This window comes from Heptranchias perlo, chromosome 4 (assembly GCF_035084215.1).
Source record: "Heptranchias perlo isolate sHepPer1 chromosome 4, sHepPer1.hap1, whole genome shotgun sequence".
Taxonomy (NCBI): Eukaryota; Metazoa; Chordata; class Chondrichthyes; order Hexanchiformes; family Hexanchidae; genus Heptranchias; species Heptranchias perlo.
Genome location: NC_090328.1, coordinates 82,208,227 through 82,231,530, shown reverse-complemented (window position 1 = coordinate 82,231,530; position 23,304 = coordinate 82,208,227). Strand labels below are relative to the sequence as shown.

The 23,304-nt window shown below is 41.7% G+C and overlaps 1 protein-coding gene across 4 annotated transcripts in view; it reads left to right on the top strand.

The window, feature by feature from the left end:
• Positions 1 to 23,304, top strand: part of auh (AU RNA binding protein/enoyl-CoA hydratase) — a 248,056-nt gene that overhangs the window by 101,797 nt on the left and 122,955 nt on the right. For all 4 annotated transcript variants that reach the window (XM_067983244.1, XM_067983243.1, XM_067983241.1 and 1 more), the window contains one exon: positions 22,201 to 22,293. In XM_067983244.1, the coding sequence (XP_067839345.1) occupies positions 22,201 to 22,293 (93 nt within the window). The remainder of the gene's footprint in view (positions 1 to 22,200; positions 22,294 to 23,304) is intronic.

The window sequence follows — 23,304 nt, the reverse complement described above, 5'->3', positions numbered from 1 at the left end:
CATTTGATGCAAAACAACAAAAACGTATTTAGATTTGACATCAAATTAGACTTCAGACATATTTATTAGCTATTATATAAGTCCAAGATTTCACACTGCTGAGGACAAAGTGAATTAACTAATTATGTTAATTAGGATCTGACCACTTCAGTGGTTGTCTGTAACGTGTGAGAAATGAGCATTTTTATTAATATCCATGTGGAACCCACATGAAAGGGGATTTGGGGTATAAACCTGATTGTCGATTCTTCAATATTTTGTTAAATTTCTGAACGAGGTTCAGACTAAGTAGTATAGATTTTCCAATTGGGCACAAGCTTAACTGAAAGTGGAGCGGTCTGTGAATCGCACCAGCCTGAAATGAAGCACGCTGACTCGTGTGTATTTCTGGTGTTAGTCTAATTTTAATACTATAGTAAATGTAGAAACTGAGATTGGAAGCTCTCCTTTTGGTGAGCTGGAAGTCACATGCTGCAACAAGATTTAAGATCCTGCAGCAGCTTAAAAAGGCAAACCTATTGATTTCTCAGATTTGGAACTTAAGAAACTTGTGACAAAATAAAATGTCTGAAAAGAAAGCAGGAAGAGTGCAGCCCTTTCTCTTTTGGGGGCCATAGAAATTATCCTGGAGTAAGTGGAGCAAAGGAGAGAAGATCTCTTTTCGTTCACGAATGCTGTATGTCCCGAAGAAGAACAATGTGAGGGAATGGGACGAGGTGTCAGTGCTATTTCCACCACACCACGCACCTGACACCAGTTCTGATAAAGTTTAGTAGCATCACCAGGTCAGCCAAGGTAGGCGAACCCACCATGACCTTCTGTAATGCAGTTTACGAAGCAAATGTTGTCGAAACTTAACACTATACAAATGCATTAACACCCAAACAAAGTGGTACAAAGAGAAACTTTATTGAACCCCAACTTGTGTACAAGTGGAAGAGCACCTCAAACAATGGTTGAGGGTACAACTTCGCCGAGTCAATGAAACAGCTCATGTTTATACAATTCAGTAGACAACGCCCACCTGTTACAGAATATGGGCGTACACGTACATTCTTTATTGGCTCAGGTAGTTGGTCAATCAAGTAGTGAGCCTGCCCCCGAACATCCATGGCCATCTTGTTACCTTGCACGTAGGCCTGAGCAGATGTTAGTCATCTCTTTTCTTTCTACATTCCTGTTTCTTGTTATCAGTAAGGCTGGAGCCAGTCTCAAGGCTACATGGCCGTTCACTAACTCTATTCTAATTATATTCTGTAGTCAGTTACATCCTTATCTCAAGGGAGGCCAGGCTGTGCTAGGCTCAAACATAATTACACAGTTGTGCTTCTATGTGTGCTGTCGCTAAACCTATTATGTGAGTTAAGTGAGTTAATAAAGAGTTAATATGGTCAAGTATCCCTTCATGCACTTCCACATCCCTTCATGCACATCCACATTGTATAGCACTTACAATTACCTCCCTCTCACACTCTTAAAGTGGTTTCAGACCTTACTATGAATGCCCATGATGCTGTGAGGTGCATTTTACGTCCACAGCCTTCACCTGGAAGTGTTCTTTTACTCATGTCCTTGCATGCATTCAGCTCAGAAGAATCCTCCCATTTAATGTAGTTTTATGTTGCAGGTACTTGTCATCGCACCCACTATGGGCTGTGTGCTGGCATTTGGGTATTACTGCATATAGAATGAAGAAGCAGTCCTTAAAAAGGAGGCTATAGAGAACTCGGGCAATAGGGAAGTAGAAGGCTTGTTGCTAGCTCAGGGTTTTTTGTTTACAAACTTCTCTTCCTTTTTTGTCCTATTCTCTAATTCACTTAATGCAAGCATAGCACATACCTAAACCTTTTGCTATGTCACTCCTGATGAAGGGTATAAGTGAAAGCTACTCATTAGGATATGATTGTAACCTGCCTTCCTCTTCTCCTTCTGTAAGTATGCCACTGGAAGCAGTGCTATGCTCCATACCAGCCCTTCACAGCAGCACACTCCATCATTTTCTCGCCCTCCCAAGCACCAACTCAGTTACATTACTTCTGAGGGATCTAGAGGGAGTACGCTGAGTAAGACACATGCAGAAAGTTGCAGCAGATGATGGTGGCCGAGGAGGGGCATGAACCTGCTGTCTTGAAGACCAGCTTGCATCCCACTGCAGCTGTTCAGATTGGGGATCTGGACCATATGGTAACTACTTAAAAAGAATGTTCGTTAACCATCAAGTGCAAACATTTGACTATATTTTGACAGTCAGGAGTCAGCTTGGGTACAAGAGAAAATTGATATTAACATCCGAAGAAGAGTATTCATTAACACCATACTGCAACAGCTGATATCTTTACTGGATGCTTAATACGTGCTTAATACAATTTATTTGATGAACTAGACTAATACTGTTTATTCTAGCATAGAATTATTTATCATTCTTTGGTGGAAAAACTTACATAATGCCCTTTAATGTAGAAAAATGTCCCACGGCACTTCAGAAAATGGGGGAATAAAATGAACAAGAAGCAAGAAATTAGGAGGGGTGACAAAAGCAGGTCAAAGCGGTAGTTTTATTGCATAGAAATTGCAACATGAAAACAGGCCGTTTGATGCAACTTGACTGTGTTGGCGTTTGCCCTCCATGCAAGTAAATAGTTCCAATCACATTTACCACCCCTGTTCCCTATCCCATCCAAGCAACAGCCTGACATAGCCATACTCTCAGAATCATACCTTTCAGCCAACATTCCAGACTCTTCCATCACCATCCCTGGGTATGTCCTGTCCCACCAGCAGGACAGACCCACCAGAGGTGGCGGTACAGCGATATACAGTCAGGAGGGAGTGGCCCTGGGAATCCTCAACATTGACTCTGGACCCCATGAAATCTCATGGCATCAGGTCAAACATGGGCAAGGAAACCTCCTGCTGATTACCACCTACCGTCCTCTCTCAGCTGCTGAATCAGTCCTCTTCCATGTTGAGCACCACTTGGAGGAAGCACTGAGGGTTGCAAGGGCACAGAATGTACTCTGGGTGGGGGACTTCAATGTCCATCACCAAGAGTGGCTCGGTAGCACCACTACTGACCGAGCTGGCCGAGTCCTGAAGGACATAACTGCCAGACTGGGCCTGTGGCAGGTGGTGAGTGATCCACACGAGGGAAAAACCTACTTGACCTCATCTTCACCAATCTACCTGTCGCAAATGCATCTGTCCATGACAGTATTGGTAGGAGTGACCACCGCACCTTCCTCGTGGAGATGAAGTCCTGTCTTCGCACTGAGGACACCATCCAACGTGTTGTGTGGCACTATCACCGTGCTAAATGGGATAGATTCAGAACAGATCTAGCAGCTCAAAACTGGGCATCCATGAGGCACTATGGGCCATCAGCAGCAGCAGAATTGTATTCCAGCACAATCTCATGGCCCATCATATTCCTCAATCTACCATTACCAACAAACCAGGGGATCAACCCTGGTTCAATGAGGAGTGCAGAAGAGCATTCCAGGAGCAGCACCAGGCATACCTAAAAATGAGATACCAACCTGGTGAAGCTACAACGCCGGGACTACATGCATGCTAAACAGCGGAAGCAAAATGCTATGGACAGAGCTAAGCGATTCCACAACCAACGGATCAGATCAAAGCTCTGCAGTCCAGCCACATCTAGTCTTGAATGGCGGTGGACAATTAAACAACTAATGGAAGGAGGCGGGTCCGTGAATATCCCCATCCTCAATGATGGCGGAGTCCAGCACGTGAGTGCAAAAGACAAGGCTGAAGCGTTTGCAACCACCTTCAGCCAGAAGTGCCGAGTGGATGATTCATCTTTGCCTCCTCCCGATATCCCCACCATCACAGAAGCCAGTCTTCAGCCGATTCGATTCACTCCACGTGGCCGGGTCCTGCTCCGACTTCTTGTGTTCTTTAGATTTGTGGTTGGGATCAGATCAGCCATGATCTTATTGAATGGCGGAGCAGGCTCGAGGGGCCGATTGGCCTACTCCTGCTCCAATTTCTTATGTTCTTATGTTCTTATCAAGAAACGACTGAGCAGACTGGATACAGCAAAGGCCATGAGCCCCGATAGCATCCCGGCTGTAGTGCTGAAGACTTGTGCTCCAGAACTGGCTGCGCCTCTAGCCAAACTGTTCCAGTACAGCTACAGCACTGGCATCTACCCGACAATGTGGAAAACTGCCCAGGTATGTCCTGTCCACAAAAAGCAGGACAAATCCAATCCGGCCAATTACCGCCCCATCAGTCTACTCTCAATCATCAGCAAAGTGATGGAAGGTGTCATCGACAGTGCTAACAAGTGGCACTTACTCACCAATAGCCTGCTCACTGATGCTCAGTTTGGGTTCCGCCAGGACCACTCGGCTCCAGACCTCATTACAGCCTTGGTCCAAACATGGACAAAAGAGCTGAATTCCAGAGATGAGGTGAGAGTGACTGCCTTTGACATCAAGGCAGCATTTGACTGAGTGTGGCACCAAGGAGCCCTAGTAAAATTGAAGTCAATGGGAATCAGGGAGAAAACTCTCCAGTGGCTGGAGTCATACCTAGCACAAAGGAAGATGGTAGTGGTTGTTGGAGGCCAATCATCTCAGCCTCAGGATATTGCTGCAGGAGTTCCTCAGGGCAGTGTCCTAGGCCCAACCTTTTTCAGCTGCTTCATCAATGACCTTCCCTCCATCATAAGGTCAGAAATGGGGATGTTCGCTGATGATTGCACAGTGTTCAGTTCCATTCGCAACCCCTCAGATAATGAAGCAGTCTGTGCCCGCATGCAGCAAGACCTGGACAATATCCAGGCTTGGGCTGATAAGTGGCAAGTAACATTTGCGCCAGATAAGTGCCAGGCAATGACCATCTCCAACAAGAGAGAGTCTAACCACCTTCCCTTGACATTCAACGGCATTAACATCAGCGAATTCCCCCACCATCAACATCCTGGGGGTCACCATTGACCAGAAACTTAACTGGACATAAATACTGTGGCTTCAAGAGCAGGTCGGAGGCTGGGTATTTTGCGGCGAGTGACTCACCTCCTGACTCCCCAAAGCCTTTCCACCATCTACAAGACGCAAGACAGGAGTGTGATGGAATACTCTCCACTTGCCTGGATGAGTGTAGCTCCAACAACACTCAAGAAGCTCGACACCATCCAGGCAAAGCAGCCCGCTTGATTGGCACCTCATCCACCACCCTAAACGTTCACTCCCTTCACCACCGGCGCACTGTGACTGCAGTGTGTACCAACCACCAGATGCACTGCAGCAACTCGCCAAGGCTTCTTCGACAGCACCTCCCAAACCTGCGACCTCTACCACCTCGAAGGACAAGAGCAGCAGGCACATGGGAACACCACCACCTGCACATTCCCCTCCAAGTCACACACCATCCCGACTTGGAAATATATCGCCGTCCCTTCATCGTCACTGGGTCAAAATCCTGGAACTCCCTTCCTAACAGCACTGTGGGAGAACCTTCACCACACGGACTGCAGCGGTTCAAGAAGGCGGCTCACCACCACCTTCTCAAGGTCAATTAGGGATGGGCAATAAATGCTGGCCTCGCTAGGGACGCCCACATCCCATGAACGTATAATTTAAAAAAAAACTTATTTTCCTTCATCTCCTAACCTGTTGTTGACAAGTTGAGTGAGTGGGCAAATACATGGCAGAAGCAGTATAATGTGGATAAATGTGAAGTTACCCACTTCGGAAGGAAAAACAGAAAGGCATAGTATTATTTAAATGGTGATAGATTGGGAAATGTTGATGTACAAAGGGACCTGGGTGTCTTTGTGTACCAGTCACTGAAAGCAAACATGCAGGTGCAACAAGCAGTTAGGAAGGCAAATGGTATGTTGGCCTTCATTGCAAGAGGATTTGAGTACAGGAGCAAGGATGTCTTACTGCAGTTATACAGGGCCTTAGTGAGACCACACCTGGAGTATTGTGTGCAGTTTTGGTCTCCTTACCTTAGAAAGGATATACTTGCCATGGAGGGAGTGCAGCGAAGGTTCACCAGACTGATTCCTGGGATGGCAGGACTGTCTTATGAGGAGAGATTGGGTCGACTCGGCCTGTATTCACTAGAGTTTGAAGAATGAAGGGGATCTCATTGAAACATATAAAATTCTGACAGGGCTAGACAGACTGGATGCTGGGAGGATGTTTCCCCTGACTGCGGGGTCCAGAACGAGGGGTCACAGTCTCAGTCACGGAGTAGGACATTTAGGACTGAGATGAGGAGAAATTTCTTCACTGATGGTGGTGAACCTGTGGCATTCTCTACCACAGAAGACTGTGGAGGCCAAGTCACTGAATATATTTAAGTAGGAGATAGATCAATTTCTAGACACAGAAGGCATCTAGGGGTATGGGGAGAGAGCGGGAATATGGTATTGAGATAGAGGATCAGCCATGATCATATTGAATGGCGGAGCAGGCTCAAAGGGCTGAATGGTCTACTCCTGCCCCTATTTTCTATGTTTCTATCTAATCTTGAATGTTGACATAGTTTCTACCTTAATCATTAACCCTAGAAGTGAATTCCAAAGTCTCAATGCTCTGTGTAAAGACGTTTCTCCGGCCCTCTGTTCTAAATCTCTTACATTTAATCTTGTTTCTGTGGCCCTCGTTCTTGACCCAAACTTAGATCTAAACGCACACCCAGTAGGTTTCTCTGACACTCCCTGACTGGTCACAGAATATAAAGGATAATACCCGAAAAGGAGAGCTGACGCTGGCCAGGTGTTCCGTTCTCTCTCTCTTTCGACGTTGTCTCTACGTCCCTGACGTAGGATATTCCACTTCCGCGATGGTTGGTCTCCGGAGTCTTCGCTCTGGCTCCACGCCCCAGATCCTTCATTCTTATTCCGAATCTTATCTCTTCAAGCTGTGCTGTCTCTCTCTTTCGTTGGTTTAGGCTTTCTCGGTTACCCTGTGTCTTCTCCTCATTGGCTCTGTCCCAAGGACTTAGGCAGCATAACCTCATTACTCCTTTTCTAAATAAGGACTTGTGTCTTATCACATTTCCTTTGTCTTTCACAAAACTTAGCTAATTCAAACCGGTTCCAGCCAGCTCAGGCCAGCGACTGAACTCAGGTTACTTCAGTTCAAAAGTTGTTCTTGTCTGTGTGTTTCAGCAGCTGACGTCTCAGGTTACTTTCTGCAGCCCCGGCCAACAGTTTTTTCCCCCAGACTAATTTATTGCCAAAAAAATAGACTTCACATCAAAAGTTAAGCTGATGAATGACAAAGATTTGTATTTATATAAGTTACGTATTCAGTGTACAAAGAGGATAGTACATAAAGGCTAAGAGACTACAGTGTGCTTTGTGTTACAAGGCAGATGAGATAATATCCTAAACAAAAGGAGTGAAACTTCAGCTATTTACCAATGTGATCCCAAACCAGTGATGTATTACACTTTTTTAAAAAAAACATTCCAACCTGAGCTATTATATCACGAAGGTCACAAAGTAAGTACATACGTAGGACGCCATTTGGCCCATCTAGCTCATGCTTCAGTAGAAAGCAATGGTCTCACTCATCAGAGGGTCTCCCTGCCTTTTGAATAATTCCAGAGTTTTTGCCTCCATTACCATACTGGGAAGATAATTACAGGTATTGAACACTTTTATGTCGAGAAGTGCTTCCTGGCATTAATACTGAACTTGCCTTTTAACAGTTTGTACCTGTATCCCCTTGTCCTGCAGCCATAATTTAACTTGAAATAGTGCTCAGGATTCATTTTTGCTATTTTACTTAATATCTTCAAAACTTCTGTAATGTCCACTCTCATTGGCCTCCTTTCAAAGCTGGAGTTCAATTTTTTTTCTAATCTTTCTTCATAACTCAATCAGTCCTCTGACACAAGGGATCAGACTTTTGGCCCTTCTCGATACCACCTCTAGACCTTGGGTGTTTCACTTGTGCTTTAGTGGCCAGACTGAATACAGTTTTCAAGGAGTCACTTCAGACCAGCCCTATCTTTCTGTGACGAGTTTAGTTTGTATCTACCGCGCAAATACAGCAACTTCATGCCGTTCAATGCATTTCTATGGTGTAGCAGGCAGCAAGATGCCATTTTCGCGAAGCTAACTGCAGAGCAGCACATCTCTGACAGTAGCTTTTGGATAGCCGCATTTAACCATGCATCTACCCCTCGTCTGAAGTTGTTGTCGCATTTGCGCACAGATAACAGATGGCGCAAATCTGCGCGTTAACAGCCTCACTGTTGTTTTGACAGCAAATTCTGGCCCAATGAATCAATTGTGCACACACTGAAATAAATGAAACTTCAGTTTTTGTGAATATGTTTCACGCAACATACCCTTAGAAGTCACAATTAACCTCTTTTGATTTGGGCAGCATAACCATATTGGGGTCATGAAGCAATTTGATGCACTTCTGATCATAAGAAATTATGTTTACCAGCTGAAGCTTAGGATTTTGTGCATCGTGCATTGGCCGCCTTGTTTCTTGCACATGCTAGCAGCAGAAAGATATGGATGTCTCGCAAGCAGCAATGTTTGAGAAGTGTGAAAATTAGCATCAGTGCAAGTAAACACAGGCCAGTTTCTTCCAGACAAAGTTATTGAATTTGTGATTCTAGGAGCTCACTTTAACTAATAAATGAGGGTTGATGCAAGAACACCTGGCAGATTAAGCCGTTCCTGATTTGTACAGCGTTATGGGCCCACAGTATCAGTGTTGGGATAAAAAAAAATACCCTAAGATTTCTCATACTGGTCATCTATAAAATTACATTTTCAGAAATAAGAAATAATATTGTTGCTTAGCCTGATGAAATATGAGCACCAGCATTTTTCAGTTGCACAAACTTTCTCTGGTTGTGTTTTATATTCTCTGGTGCAGCTTCAGATAAAATAACTGAATAGTAATAAAGTTAAATGAACTGCAGTGACTATTACAATCATTCCAATGCTAACAAACTATCATTAAAAGCTGATGATTTGCAGTGATTAAGATCAAATTCACAGTAGATAAAGGACACTGCATTTGTAAGAAATTAATAAATAATAGCTGCAATACCCAATGTGCTGTTTTTTATTAATTGAGTTTCAGTGGTTTGAATTTGAAAGTTCATGCTTAAATATGAGATAAATGTAAAGGCCAAACACTAGGACATGTGTAATCAAAACAGAAAATGCTGGAGAAGCTCAGCAAGTCAGGCAGAATCTGTGGAGAAAGAAACAGAGTTAACGTTTCAGGTCGAAAACCTTCCGTCAGAACTGGAAGATGTGAACTCGGACATGTATAGTGGTCAAACACAAAAATGCATAATGGCTTGTAAATTGCTCTGAGCAGTGAACCTGCAGTGGTCGCCACTCATTAGATTTAAATTCACCCACTATACTACTGCACTCTTTTTGGCGGCAACTTCCTTGAAATGCGAGTTCAAATATCATCAGCGTTCTTTCCCAGGCTGTGAGAGTGGTGAAAGGATCTCTAAGGCCCTTCAACCAATCAGTTTGAAGCAAGCCACACTGTGAGAACCAGGAAGTGCAGTTCATTCACAAACAGACTAAAAACCCAGATGCGCCCGATAAGGTATTATAAAATGATATAGAGAAAGCAAAATAAAGAGAGAATAAGATTAAAAGACTGAGATAAAAGCGACAAAGGAAAAAGTTAAAAAAAAAATTAAAATTTTTTATTTAAGACTTTTTTAAAAAAAAAGTCCAAAAACTATTAAAATCAGGAATAATGGGACTCCACATTTTTAAAAGTTATTTTTTAGTGCCAGAGAGGTTATTGGCATTCATTAAGACTTACCACGCTATTAAAACTTTTTTTAGACTTAAAAAGCTGAACATACCTGTTTTTTGGTGAAATTAGTTAGTTTCCAGCTGGGCAGGAGAGGAAGTTGGCGCTGGTCCATTGATTCTATTGATTGCAGCCAACGATATCCCTTTCAGGCAAAATTGTCAGATTGCTGGCGAACCAGGAAGACCAAGTACTGGATTTCTGTTTTTGATCGCGGATATGTGGTCGCCGGAACTTGCTCTTCGATTTCGCCACTAATAACGGTGAGCGCTGTTGGGCTCACTGGTATTATGAAAGCAATTTCTGGCCCAATATTTTCTTACGAAGCAGGCACAAATTCTAGTACAGTGCTCGTAAAGTAACTATAGTTTAGACAATAGAAAATGTAATAAAGTGATTGACAATTACCACACTGTAGGTTAGTGAATGTTATGTTTGGCAGTTTTGGGAAATATTTCACAATTTCCCTGATATTTTAATCAGACTTTATTTAAAAATGCGATTCCATTGATAGTTTACATCAGAGGAAATCCCCTGTCTGCTAATTTGTAAATAAATGCTTGCATGCATAACATCAGACAGTATGCAGTGGTTGAAATGCTGTGCTAGACATCCTTTGATTTTTTTTTTGATGCTAGCTTTATTCACTTCATTTAACTTACTTAATATATTAATGTTACAATTTTAGATTTTTTTACGGGGCCATTTTCTCTCTCAATACTTTAACGACAGTTGCTGTAAGCAGGCATTGTCCACTACAATCCAGGAGCTGTACCTTTTTGGTAATCTGAACAGAAAATGCTGGAAATATAGTTTGTCAATTAGAACTTGTTCTGATGAAGGGTGCTGTAAGAAAAATGTATTTTTGTTTATATTCTTTAAAAAAAATTGTATTTAATATCGCTGGAAGCAACTTATTTGGGTTTAACACCCAAGATCACACAATATATCTTGGGATCAGGAATAGGCCATTCAGCCCTCAAGCCTTCTCCGCTATTCAATTTGATAATGGCTGACCTGCACCCCAACTCCATTTACCTGCTTTGATTCATATCCCTTAATACCATCACTGAATAAAAATCTATCTATCTCAGTCATGAAAGCTCCTTTTCAATAGGAAACTATCAGCGTGAGTCAGTTTATCTGTTAGATCTTCCTCAAGGTGTAAGTTTGCTTTGACCGACACAATGATGATCTGAAACATTAATTGGTTAATCAACTAGAGTGAGGGAATTATTTGCAGTCCCAATCATCTTATGCCATTGTCAAAGGGGCCCACGTCATTCCACAGTTATACTTTTGAGGCATCTTGCTGCTTAAGATCTTTTCAGTTTACCCAGTATGGCACACAGCTAGTCAGACCATGAAAAACTCCCAGACTACCACCTGGGGTACTAACTTTTCCAGCTGTTTGAGCCCTTAATTGGCTGGAACCCTTGTTTTTGTTTTCTTTATTCTTGGGATTTGGACGTCGCTGGCAAGGCCAACATTTATTGCCCATCCCTAGTTGCCCTGAGCAGGTGGTGGTGGGCTGCCTTCTTGAACCAGTGATAGTGGTTTGATACAACTGAGTGGTTTGCTAAGCTACTTCGGATGGCAGTTAAGAGACAGCCACGTTGGTGTTGGACTGGAGCGACATATAGGCCAGACCGGGTAAGGATGGCAGAATTCTTTCCTAAAGGACATCAGTGAACCAGTTGGGTTTTTACAACAATTCAACAGCTTCATGGTCACTTTTTACTGATACTAGCTTTTTTTTTATTTACTGATTTTTTAAAAAAAAATTAAATCTAAATTCTCAAACTGCCATGGAGGGATTTGAACTTGTGTTCTCTGGTTACCACTGCACTATCATACCTTAAATATTTTATATATTGAGGAAGGAACTGTATACCTCAATGTGTCAAACTGTGTATTTTTAGTAAATCTTTCTTGTGTAGCCTCCCTGGTGCCAGGGTAAAGGATATCACTGAACGGGTGCAGGACATTCTGCGAGGGGAAGGGGAACAACCAGAAGTTGTGGTACATGTTGGAACCAGTGACATAAGTAGGAAAAGGGTTGAGGTCCTACAGGCAGAGATTCAGGAGCTAGCAAAAAGATTAAAGAACAGGACCTCAAAAATGGATCACTCCCATTTTCACGTGCAAGTGAATACAGAAACAAGAAGGTGATGTAGGTGAATGTGTGGCTGGAGAAGTGGTGCATAAGGGAGGGCTTCAAATTCCTGCGGCATTGGGACCAGTTTTAGGGCAGGAGGGACCTGTACAAGTTGGACTGGTTGCACCTGAACAGGGCTGGGACCAATGTCCTCGCTGGGAAGTTAACTAATGCTGTGAGGGAAGAGTTTAAATTAATTTGGCAGGGGGAGAGGCACCAGGACGCAGCAGCAGAGAGGAGAGACAAGGTGCAGAGAAAACTAGGTGGGACAAACAGCAACAGAACAAAGAATGGTGTAGAAAGAGCAGGAATTAGATGAAGGACAAAAGCAAAGCCGACGAGCATGATGTTGGAATGCATGTGTGTTAATGCGAGGAGTGTTACAAATAAGGTTAACGAGCTACAGACGCAAGTTGCCACATGGGGTTATGATATAGTGGCTAAAACGGAGACCTCACTTAAACATGGGCAGGGATGGGAACATATGAATCTATTTGGCTAGAATTAAGGAACAGAAAAGGAGCTGTTACATTGCTGGGTGTTTACTATAGTGAACTTCCAGCAAGTGAGAATGAGAGAGAGGAGCAAATCTGTGGAAAAATTTCAGTGAAATGTAAAAATAATAGAGCAGTAATAGTAGGGGACTTCAATTACCCTAATATAGACTGGGACAAAACGAGAGTAAAGGGCAAGAAGGATGAAGAATTCCTAAAATGGGTACAGGAAAACTTTCTTAATATGTTTCTAGCTCAATGAGAAAGGAAGCAGTGCTGGATCTAGCTCTGGGGAATGAAGTAGGGCAAATGAAGTGTGTTTCAGTGGGAGAACATCTGGGTAATAGTGATCTTAATATAATTAGGTTTAAAGTAATTATGGAACGGGACAAAGAAAAATCAAAAGTGAAAATACCCAACTGGAAGAGAGCAGGGAGAAGGGATCTAGCGCAGGTGTACTGGGAACAAAGATTGGCCAGGAAAACAGTAAATGAGCAATGACAGGCCTTCCAAGATGGACATAATTCGGGTGCAAACCAAGCATATTCCCATAAGGAGAAAAGATGGGGCATCCAAAGCTAGAGCTCCCTGGATGACAAAGGAAATAGAGGTCAGAAAAAAGAGGATTATGACAAATTTCAGGTATAGAATACAGTTGAAAACCAGGCAAAATACAGAGAGTGCAGGGGGAAATTGATAAAGGATATAAGAAGGGCAAAGAGAGAGTATGAGAAAAGATTAGCGGGTAGCATAAAAGGAAACCGAAAAATCTTTTAGAAACATGTAAGAAGTAAAAGGATAGTTAAAGGAATGGTAGGACTGATTAGGGACAGAAAAGGAAATATTCTTGTGGAGGCAGAGGGCATGACTGAGGTACTGAATGAGAACTTTGCATCTGTCTTCACAAAAGAAGAGAGGACTTAACAAGTCACCCAGTCCAGATGGGATGCATCCTAAGTTGCTGTGGAAAGTTAGGGTGGAGATAGCAGAATCTCTGATCACAACCTTTCAATCCTCCTTAGATATGGGTGTGGTGCTAGAGGACTGGAGGATTGCAAATGTTACACCCCATTCAAAAAGGGGGAGAGGGATAAACCTAGTAACTATAGGCCAATCAGCCTAACGTCAGTGGTGGGAAAACTACTAGAGACCATTGTTAAGGACAAAATTAATTCTCATTTGGAGAAGCATTGGTTAATAAGGAACAGCCAGCACAGATTTGTTAAAGGCAAATTGTGTCTGACTAACCTGATAGAGTTCTTTGATGAAGTGACAAAGAGGGTTGAAGGTAGTGTAGTAGATGTTGTATATGTGGATTTTCAAAAGGCATTTGATAAAGTATCACATAACGGACTTAATCGGAAAATAGAAGCACATGGTGTTAAAGGGACAGTGGTAGCTTGGGTATGTAATTGGCTAAGGGATAGGAGGCAGAGATTAGTGGTGAGCAGATGTTTTTCTGACTGGAGAGAAATTTACAGTGGGGTCCCCCAGGGGTCGGTATTAGGACCATTGCTTTTCTTATATATAAATGACCTGGACTTGGGTACAGGGAGTACAATTTCAAAATTTATGGATGATACAGAACTTGGCAATGTAGTAAATAGTGAGCAGGATAGTAGCAGACTTCAGATAAGTGTGTAGTGTTGCATTTTGGGAGGAACAACTTGGAGAGGCAGCATAATCTAAGTGGCACTATCTTGAGGGGTATGCAAGAGCAGAGGCACCTGGAGATATATATTCATTAATCTTTGAAGGTGGCAGGGCAAGTTGATAAGGCCATTAAGAAAGCGTATGGGAATACTTGGCTTTGTAAATAGGGGCATTGAATACAAATACATGGAAGTCATGCTAAACCTTTACAAATCACTGGCTAGGCCTCAGCTGGAGTATTGTATACAATTTTGGACACCACACTTCAGGAATGATGTCAAGGCCTTGGCGAGGGTACAGAGGAGGTTTACCAGGGTGATACCAGGGATGAAGGACTTCAGTTATGTGAGAGAATGGAGAAGCTGGGATTGTTCTCCTTAGAGCAGAGAAGGTTAAGGGGAGACCTAATAGAGGTATTCAAAATTATGAGGAGTTTTGGTAGAGCAAGTAGGGAGAAACTGTTGCCTCTGGCAAGTGAGTCGGGAACCAGAGATCATAGATTTAAAATAATTGGCAGAAGAACTAGAGGAGAAATGAACATTTTTTCACACAGAGGGTTGTTAAGATCTGAAATGCACTACCTGAAAGGGTGGTGGAATCCATAGGAACTTTCAAAAGTCAATTGGACTTGTACTTGAAGAGGACTGATTTGCAGGGTTATGGGTAAAAGGCTGGGGTGTGGGACTAAATTGGACAGCTCTTTCAAAGAGTACGACGGGCCGAAGGATGGCCTTCTGTGCTGTAAGATTCTGTGTAAATAAAATGACTTACTGGTTCAAAGTTTGTGTCTCAATTTGGTAAGAGTCTTTGTCCAGTCCATCGTTTGAAGAGAGAGGAGAATTCAAAGGTGGCATGTGATACATTCCAGCGGTCAATATACAGAGTAAGGATTCTATGTTACAATGCCGGATCATTTACCTAGATCTTGAGCAGAAAAGATGCACTTCAAATTGTAGGGGTCCATTGTCTGCTTAAAGGAATGACTAGTGACGCTGAACTCAAAAGAATATGTAATAACCTAAAAATGTTATATGTTATACGTCATAACTTGTTTTTCCTCTTTACAGTTGCTGACTGACCTGTTGTGTACTTCCAGTATTTTCTGTCTTTATTTCAGATTTCTAACATTTGCAGTGTTTCCTTTTTACTTATTTTTTGATAATCTACCCTTAGCAGAGATCCATACTCTGAGGATTAACAATTACTCCACTTGAATTATCTGCTCACTTCATTAAATGTACTCTTTTGCTTCACTTCCAACCCTCTTAGACTTGGTGGATAATAAACAGACAATATATGGAACTAAATTTGTTTCATAGAACATGTTGCAATCATTGTATCACAGTGTAATTGTCTTGAGAGACAGACATCTATAGGCCCTTTTAAGAAGCAGGGCCTATAGATGATACGGTTTAAATGATCTCTAGTTAATGGAATTTCAATCTAATTGATTCTCAGAAAAATTAGAAAGGGGTCCTTGTAGGGTTATAGATTATGTTTCCCTTTTAATACCTTTACTTGGCATTGAAGACCCTGTCCTTTTAGTTTTAAATATGCAATTAAACAACTGATTTTTTTTTTGACTGTGACTATTTGGTTACAAACTACCCAATCAGTAGACTCAGTTTCAAAGCAGCTAATACTGGGTTACATGTTATAAGGTATAAGACTGTAATATCATGTTAAATTTGTCTCAACTGGGCTCTGAATTTTATATATTATATTTTTTAAATTTTTAGTTGTTGCTCATACTACATATTATCCTTAGGTTATCTACTGACAGTCCAAACTGTCAAAAATAAGAATGTAATAATTTCTAGAGATCGGTCCAATAAGCTGCCTCTTTTTGAGCTCAATTTCATCCACTTGCTGTTTCATTATATAGCTCAATCATACTCTTTGCAGAAACTCATCTAATTGCCTCTTGAACCCATTTATATTGTCTGCTTCAATGGTCTTCCCTGGTAATTCCTTTCAAACATCCATCTTTTTTGTAAAAGAACATTTCACCTGCATGCTGATTTCTTAATTTTGAACTTGTGCTACGTGGTATTTGAATCCTTCACCATAGTAAATAAACGTTCTGAATGAAATTTGTCAATCTCCTCGCAATCTTGAAAATTTCAGCTGAGTTACCTTGAAATATAGTTTCCAAAGAAAACAAACCCAACCTGATCTTTCATCATAACTTAAATTCCTGATACCTGATGGGATCTGATCAGTGCTTATACAGTAAATATTTAACCCCTCTGATTTGTATTTTATCCCAACACTAATGCAGCTAGATATACCTTATTTGTCCTTTTCACTTGTTTGTTACATACATTTATCCAGAATGACTACTAGGTCTCTTCCTTGACAAATAGGTTGTATGAATATTCCATTTAATTTAACTTCCTACTTTTGTTTCCATATCGCCATATTGATTATCTTTCCATTTACCTGCATTGGAATTGGTCTGCTATCTGTTAATCCAGTTATCTAAAAGATCTAATTTCTTATGAATCTGGCTGAATTGTTCATTATATGCCCTGTCTTCTTTAGAATTTGTGGTGTGGGGTTAAAAACAATAGCTTCAGTTGTCCCAATGTTTATAACTAGAGGAAATTGCAGCTCATCCAAGATTGGATGTTGAAAAAGCAGTCTGACAGCACAGAGACAGTGGAGGGTCTGAGAGATATGGTGGAAAGGTAGATCTGGATGTCATCAGCATATGTGTGGAATCTGACTCCATATCTGCAGATGATGGCGCCAAGGATGGATCCTTGGACTCCCATTAATTGAGCTAGCATCTACTGCATTTTGTGTGAGAAAGCTCCACACTTCTGCCACCCTTTGCGTGAAGAAGTGTTTCTTAACTTCTCTCCTGAATGGCGTGACTCTGATTTTATGGCAACATCCGCTTGTCCTAGACTCCCCCAACAGCGGAAGAAGTTTCTCTCTATCTACCCTATCAATTCCTTTCAAAATCCTAAAAACCTCAATCAAATCACCCTTTAACTGTCTATATTCCAGGGAATACAAGCCTAGTTTATGTAATCTCGCCTCATAATCTAACCCTTGGAGCCCTGGTAACATTCTGATGAATCTGCGCTGCGCTGCTTCCAAGGCCAATATATCCTTTCTAAGATGTGGTGCCAAGAACTGTACTCAGGTCTCCTGATGTGGTCTAATCAGGGCTTTGTATAGCCAAATGAAAAGGCACATTTCATTAGCCTTTTTGATTTTTTTTTTGTACCTGACTACTACATTTTAATGATCTATGTACATGGACCCCTAAATCTCTTTGGACCTCCACTGTTCCTAGCTTTTCACCATTTAAAAAATCCTTTTTTGCTCCAAAATGGATGACCTCACACTTACCTGCATTGAAATCCATCTGCTACAGTTTTGCCCACTTACTTAATCTATCAACGTCTCTTTGTAATTTTATGCTCCTATCTACAATACTATGCCACTAGTGACATAGTAGACACTATGTGTCATCGGCAAACTTGGATATATGGCGTTCTATTGTGTTTTCTAAGTCATTAATAAATTTAGTGAATAGTTGAGGCCCCAGCACAGATCCTTGTGGGACACCACTAGTCACTTCCTTCCAATTTGACTACATACCCATTATCCCTACCCTCTGTCTTCTACCGTCAAACCAATCTCCTAACTAGGTCAAAATTTGCCTTAAATTCCATGAGCTTTAATTTTAGCTAATAGTCTCTTATGTGGAACTTTATCAAATGCCTTCTGGAAGTCCATATAAACGACATCAATACTTCCTCAAAAAATTCAATTAGTTTCATTCGACATGACCTACCCTTTAAAAATCCATGGCTCTCTATAATCAGCTCAAATTTCTTTAGGTGCTCAGTCACTCTGTCCTTAGTTATAGATTTCAACAACTTCCTCACAACAAATGTTAGACTAACAGGTTTATAATTTCCTGGTTTCTCTCTCTCACCTTAAATAATGGAGTTACATTTGCAATCTTCCAATCCAGAGGGACAATTCCTGAACTGAGAGAGATTTGGAAGAATATGGGAAAAGCATCTGCAATTTCCTCACCTACTTCCTATAAAATCCTGGGGTGGAAACCATCAGGACCTGATGATTTGTCAGTCTTTAGTGCCATTATTTTTTCTAATACTGTTTCTTGCATACCTTAGCTTTAATGAGTTCCAGTCCTTGATTCATTATTAGTTTCCCTGGAATGTCAGGTATATTATCCTCTTCCTCGATCATAGAATCATTGAAGGTTAAGGCACAGAAGGAGGCCATTCAGCCCATCGACCCTGTGCCGGCTGAAGAACAGCTATCCAGCTTAATCCCACTTTCCAGCACTTGGTCCGTAGCCCTGTTGGTTACGGCACTTCAAGTACACATCCTTGTACTTTTTAAATAAGTTGAGGGTTTCTGCTTCTATTACCCTTTCAGGCAGTGAGTTTCAGACCCCCACCACCCTCTGGCTGAAAAAAATTCTCCTCAGCTCCCTTCCAATCCTTCTACAAATTACTTGAATCTATGCCCCCTGGTCACTGACTCCTCTGCTAAGGGAAATAGTTCTCCCTATCCACTCTATCTAGTGCTGTCATAATTTTATATACCTCAATTAAATCTCCCCTCAGCCTCCTTTGTTCCAAAGAAAACAACCCCAACCTATCCAATCTTTCCTCATAGCTAAAATTCTCCAGTCCTGGCAACATCCTCGTAAATCTCCTCTGTACCCTCTCTAGTGCAATCACATCTTTCCTGTAATGTGGTGGCCAGAACTATACGCAGTGCTCAAGCTAAGGTCTAACCAATGTTTTATACAGTTCTAGCATAACCACCCTGCCCTTATATTCTATTCCTCGGCTAATAAAGGTAAGTATCCCATATGTCTTTTTAACCACCTTACCTACCTGTCCTGCTACTTCAGGGATCTGTGGACATGTACTCCAAGGTCCCTTTGTTTCTCTACACCTCTCAGTATCCTCCCATGTGTACTCCCATGCCTTTGTTTGCCCTCCCCAAATCACACCTCACACTTCTCTGGATTGAATTTCATTTGCCACTTTTCTGCCCACCTGACCACTCCATTGATATCTTCCTGTGGTCTACAGCTTTCCTCCTCACTATCAACCATACAGACAATTTTTGTATCCTCTGCAAACTTCTTGATCAAGCCTCCCACATTCAAGTCCAAATCATTAATATATACCACATAAAGCAAGGGACCCAGTACTAAGCCTTATGCGACCCCACTGGAAACAGCCTTCCAGTCGCAAAGACACTCGTCAACCGTTACCCTTTGCTTCCTGCCAATGAGCCAATTTTAGATCCAACTTGCCACTTTCCCTTGGATCCCATGGGATTTTACTTTTTTGACCAGTCTGCCATATGTGATCTTGTCAAACGCCTTGCTAAAATCCATGTACACCAGATCAAACTCTACTGAGAAGACTGACACAAAGTAACTATTCAACAAGTCTGCCATTTCCTTATTTTCATTTGCTATATTACTCGCATTTTTTTTTAAAGGGCCCATATTACCCTTGACTACCCCTTTTCTCATATAATTGTAAAAACTTTTTGCAGTGATCTTGATACCCCTTGCAAAGAGATGGGGAGGTCAAGGGGGTGACTGTGAATATGGGTAGTTGAGTTTATATTATTCCTAAAATTAATTTCAAAATTATTGGTAAATTGTTCCCAGCAATGTATTATGGCTCTTTTCTAAATATGATAGTCATTTTCCCATCTAAAAAACTATCACATTTGCTGAAAATTGTCATTTAGTCTTAATTAAGCATTTTGGTCTTTGTTAGATTATTTATTGGATGCTTTAATGCTGGCCACAGTACAAACGGGTTTAAAATCAGGTATTGCTAGCTGTTTTCTACAGACTGTAAGAAAGTTACATTATAGTCTATCCAATATTTGTCAGGGCATTGTTCTGGAAGATTTGAATAGTCACAGGATGTTCTAAGTATTTGGCACAGACAATGAATCAAGTCTTACAACTCAATTTCAATCATTCTAGGTGATTGACAACCTAGCCCGGTTCAAGGGATGCTCAAGGCTTCCTTGTGATACCTGGAGGAGCACTCCCGCCCCTCCTGGCCCACAAGAATATCTGAAAAATAAATTTTAAATTTACTTTCTGGCCCAGGATGCGGCTCCCGGCAGGCAGCCGACACTGCCTCCTTCCCGCTCAGGCCTCTGGTTGATATTGTAGATCGGGTCCAGATGATATCATTGGATCTGATCTGCGTATTTGAAACAGGGACCCGCCTCCTTCCTGCGTGTGTCCTGCTCGCCTGCTCAAAAGAACAGGTTAATAAGGGGACACTCTGGGAAGGAAGCTGGATTGGTGGGGGTAACTGACACCCGTTATTTTAACTGCATTCCCACCCGGTTTCCGCTAGGTGGAGGTAGTTAAAATCGGGACATGGGGGGTGATTTTAAACCCCAAGAACGGGTGGGTTGGGGGTGGGTGGGAGTTGAAAATAGTTGTTTTTTGGATCACAACTTTTTGGACTTTGCATTCCCAGTGGGAAGCCCATACTTTTCTGCGCCGAAGTTAAAGTCGGGTTGCAGTTGCGACCCAAAAAATAACTATTTTCAACTCCCACCCGCCCCCAACCCACCCGTTCTTGGGGTTTAAAATCACCCCCATGATGTCTGACTTAGGCTACTTTCCCACCGGCTACTTTCCTGGTGCGAGCGCAAAAATTACCAGATTTATTGAGTTTATTTCTGCAGCTTGTCACAGTGGGAATTGAACTCATCTCCACTGGGTTGCTGGTCTAACACTATAATCACTTCACTACCCTCTCACCTTTCGTTTGCTATAATTGTTGCTGAGTCAAAATCCTGGAACTCCCTACCTGACAGTACTGTGGGGGTACTTTAACCACATGGACTGCAGCAGTTCAAAAATAAGGCTCACCACCACCTTCTCAAGGACAACCAGGGATGGCCAATAAATGCTAACTTTGCTGGCGATGTCCACATCCAGAGAATGAATTAAAAAACATTGACCTCAATCCATAATAATAGAAAATAATGCACACGCTATGCGTCCCACTCTGTGGGTTGTCTTGCTTGACTTAAACAAAATACCGTAACTTCTAACTACCATCCTGCATGCTAAACTTGTGAACTTGGTCAAACGGTTCCCTCACAGCCATCTGTTTTTAAACTGGACTGACTTCCTGTGTCTCTGTTCTTATCCTTTATCTCCCTGTGTTCACAAGTGGAGGGGGAGGCCTATGCTAGAAAATCCCTTCTGTGTGCCTGGGACCAGAGACTTCCCAGCACAGTGGGTTTAATGTGTTTATCAATTACCGATTCAGGCTAACAAATTGTTTATTATTTAAAGCCTATTAGGGAAACACTTATTAGCATTTTGACCATATTTAATCTCTGTGCCTCTTTTAGACGTGTAAATAAATTTGGTTTTAAAATAGCCCTTAAAAATAACTTTTTGTCCAAATCCTTTCTGTGGAAAAATGGTCAAAAATAGTCTTGAAACATAACAGGTTATGTGTGGGTTAATCAATGAGCGAGCGATCAGCTTTTCTTCCAGAAGATAAAGCCAATCTTTTTGCCTAGAACGACAAGAGCAGCAGGCACATGGGAACAACACCACCTGCACGTTCCCCTCCAAGTCACACACCATCCCGACTTGGAAATATATCGCCGTTCCTTCATCGTCGCTGGGCCAAAACCCTGGAACTCCCTTCCTAACAGCACTGTGGGAGAACCGTCACCACACGGACTGCAGCAGATCAAGAAGGCGGCTCACCACCACCTTCTCCAGGGCAATTAGGGATGGGCAATAAATGCCGGCCTCGCCAGTGACGGCCACATACCATGAACGAATAAAAAAAAATAATGGCTTTGGTGTATATGAATTGAAGCGATTCAGTAAAAGAGGTTTGAGCTTAGGTGCCTTTTGATTTCCTTATAATAAGTGTACATTCATGTAGTGGTACGTCTATACTGCAAAATTATTGGTTTCCACTTTGCAGCGAGGTAATGCTGATATGCTTCTAGAGGGAATGTTATTTTCATCTTTACAATTTTTATGTTACAGAATTTATTTTTGTATATACAACAGGTGACCTTCCAATGCCCACAATTGCTGTGCTTGATGGAGCTGCCTTAGGAGGAGGCCTAGAAATGGCTCTAGCATGTGACATTCGTGTGGCTGGTAAGAGTTGATTTTATTAAATACTTGGTTAAATCAAGTGTAAAGGAAAATAATCTATAAGTTTCCTTAGACTCTTTTGCTCTCCTAAATGTAAAGTAAAAGTATATCATTGTTTTAAAGGATGTTATCTTCAAGAAAATATATTTTCTATTTTTTTTTAAAGTTTGTGTATAAACACACAAACTTATGGCTTGAATCATTTCAGTATGCATCATTGAACCATTTATGCACCAGATCATTGTGATAATGGTGCCACATCACTCTGTTTCCTCCTTTCCTTTCCTTCCACAAAAAAAGGTTTGCCAACACTTTTTCTTGAAGACAGTTTTGCTTTAATACAAAATCAACCTCTTATTCAGCTCTCTGCTCCATGCTGAAATCTATTTGCAAGTAATTTGCCTCTGATTATTGATAGTGAACTAGGTCAAACAAGGATCTCTGCAACCTCCACAGACCCAGACAAACATACACACAGCTGTACAGCTCATACACATCATTGACGCACTAATCTTGCTTGTGTCAGATAAGTGGGAGGTGGTGCATTTTGGTAGGAAGAATAGAGAAGCCATGTACTGATTGGATAATAAGAGTCTAAACAGGACAGAGGAGTAAAAGGACCTAGGGGTGCTGATACACAGATAACTAAAAGTAGTGTCGCAGGTTAATAAAGCCATATAAAAGGCAAATCAAGCACTGGGGGTTCATTTCTCGAGGGATAGAATTGAAAAACAAAGAAGTTATATTAAACTTATATAGAACCTTGGTTAGATCACTTTTGGAGTATTGTGCACAGTTCTGGTCATATTATGAAGAGGATATAGAGGCATTGGAGTGAGTGCAAAAAAGATTCACAAGGATGATACCAAAACTGAGAGGATATCCTTATCAGGAAAGGCTGAACAAGCTGGGGCTCTTTTCTCTTGAAAAGAGAAGGCTGAGGGATGGCCTGATTGAGGTCTTTAAGATAATGGGTTTTGATAGGGTAGACGTAGAGAAAATGTTTCCACTTGT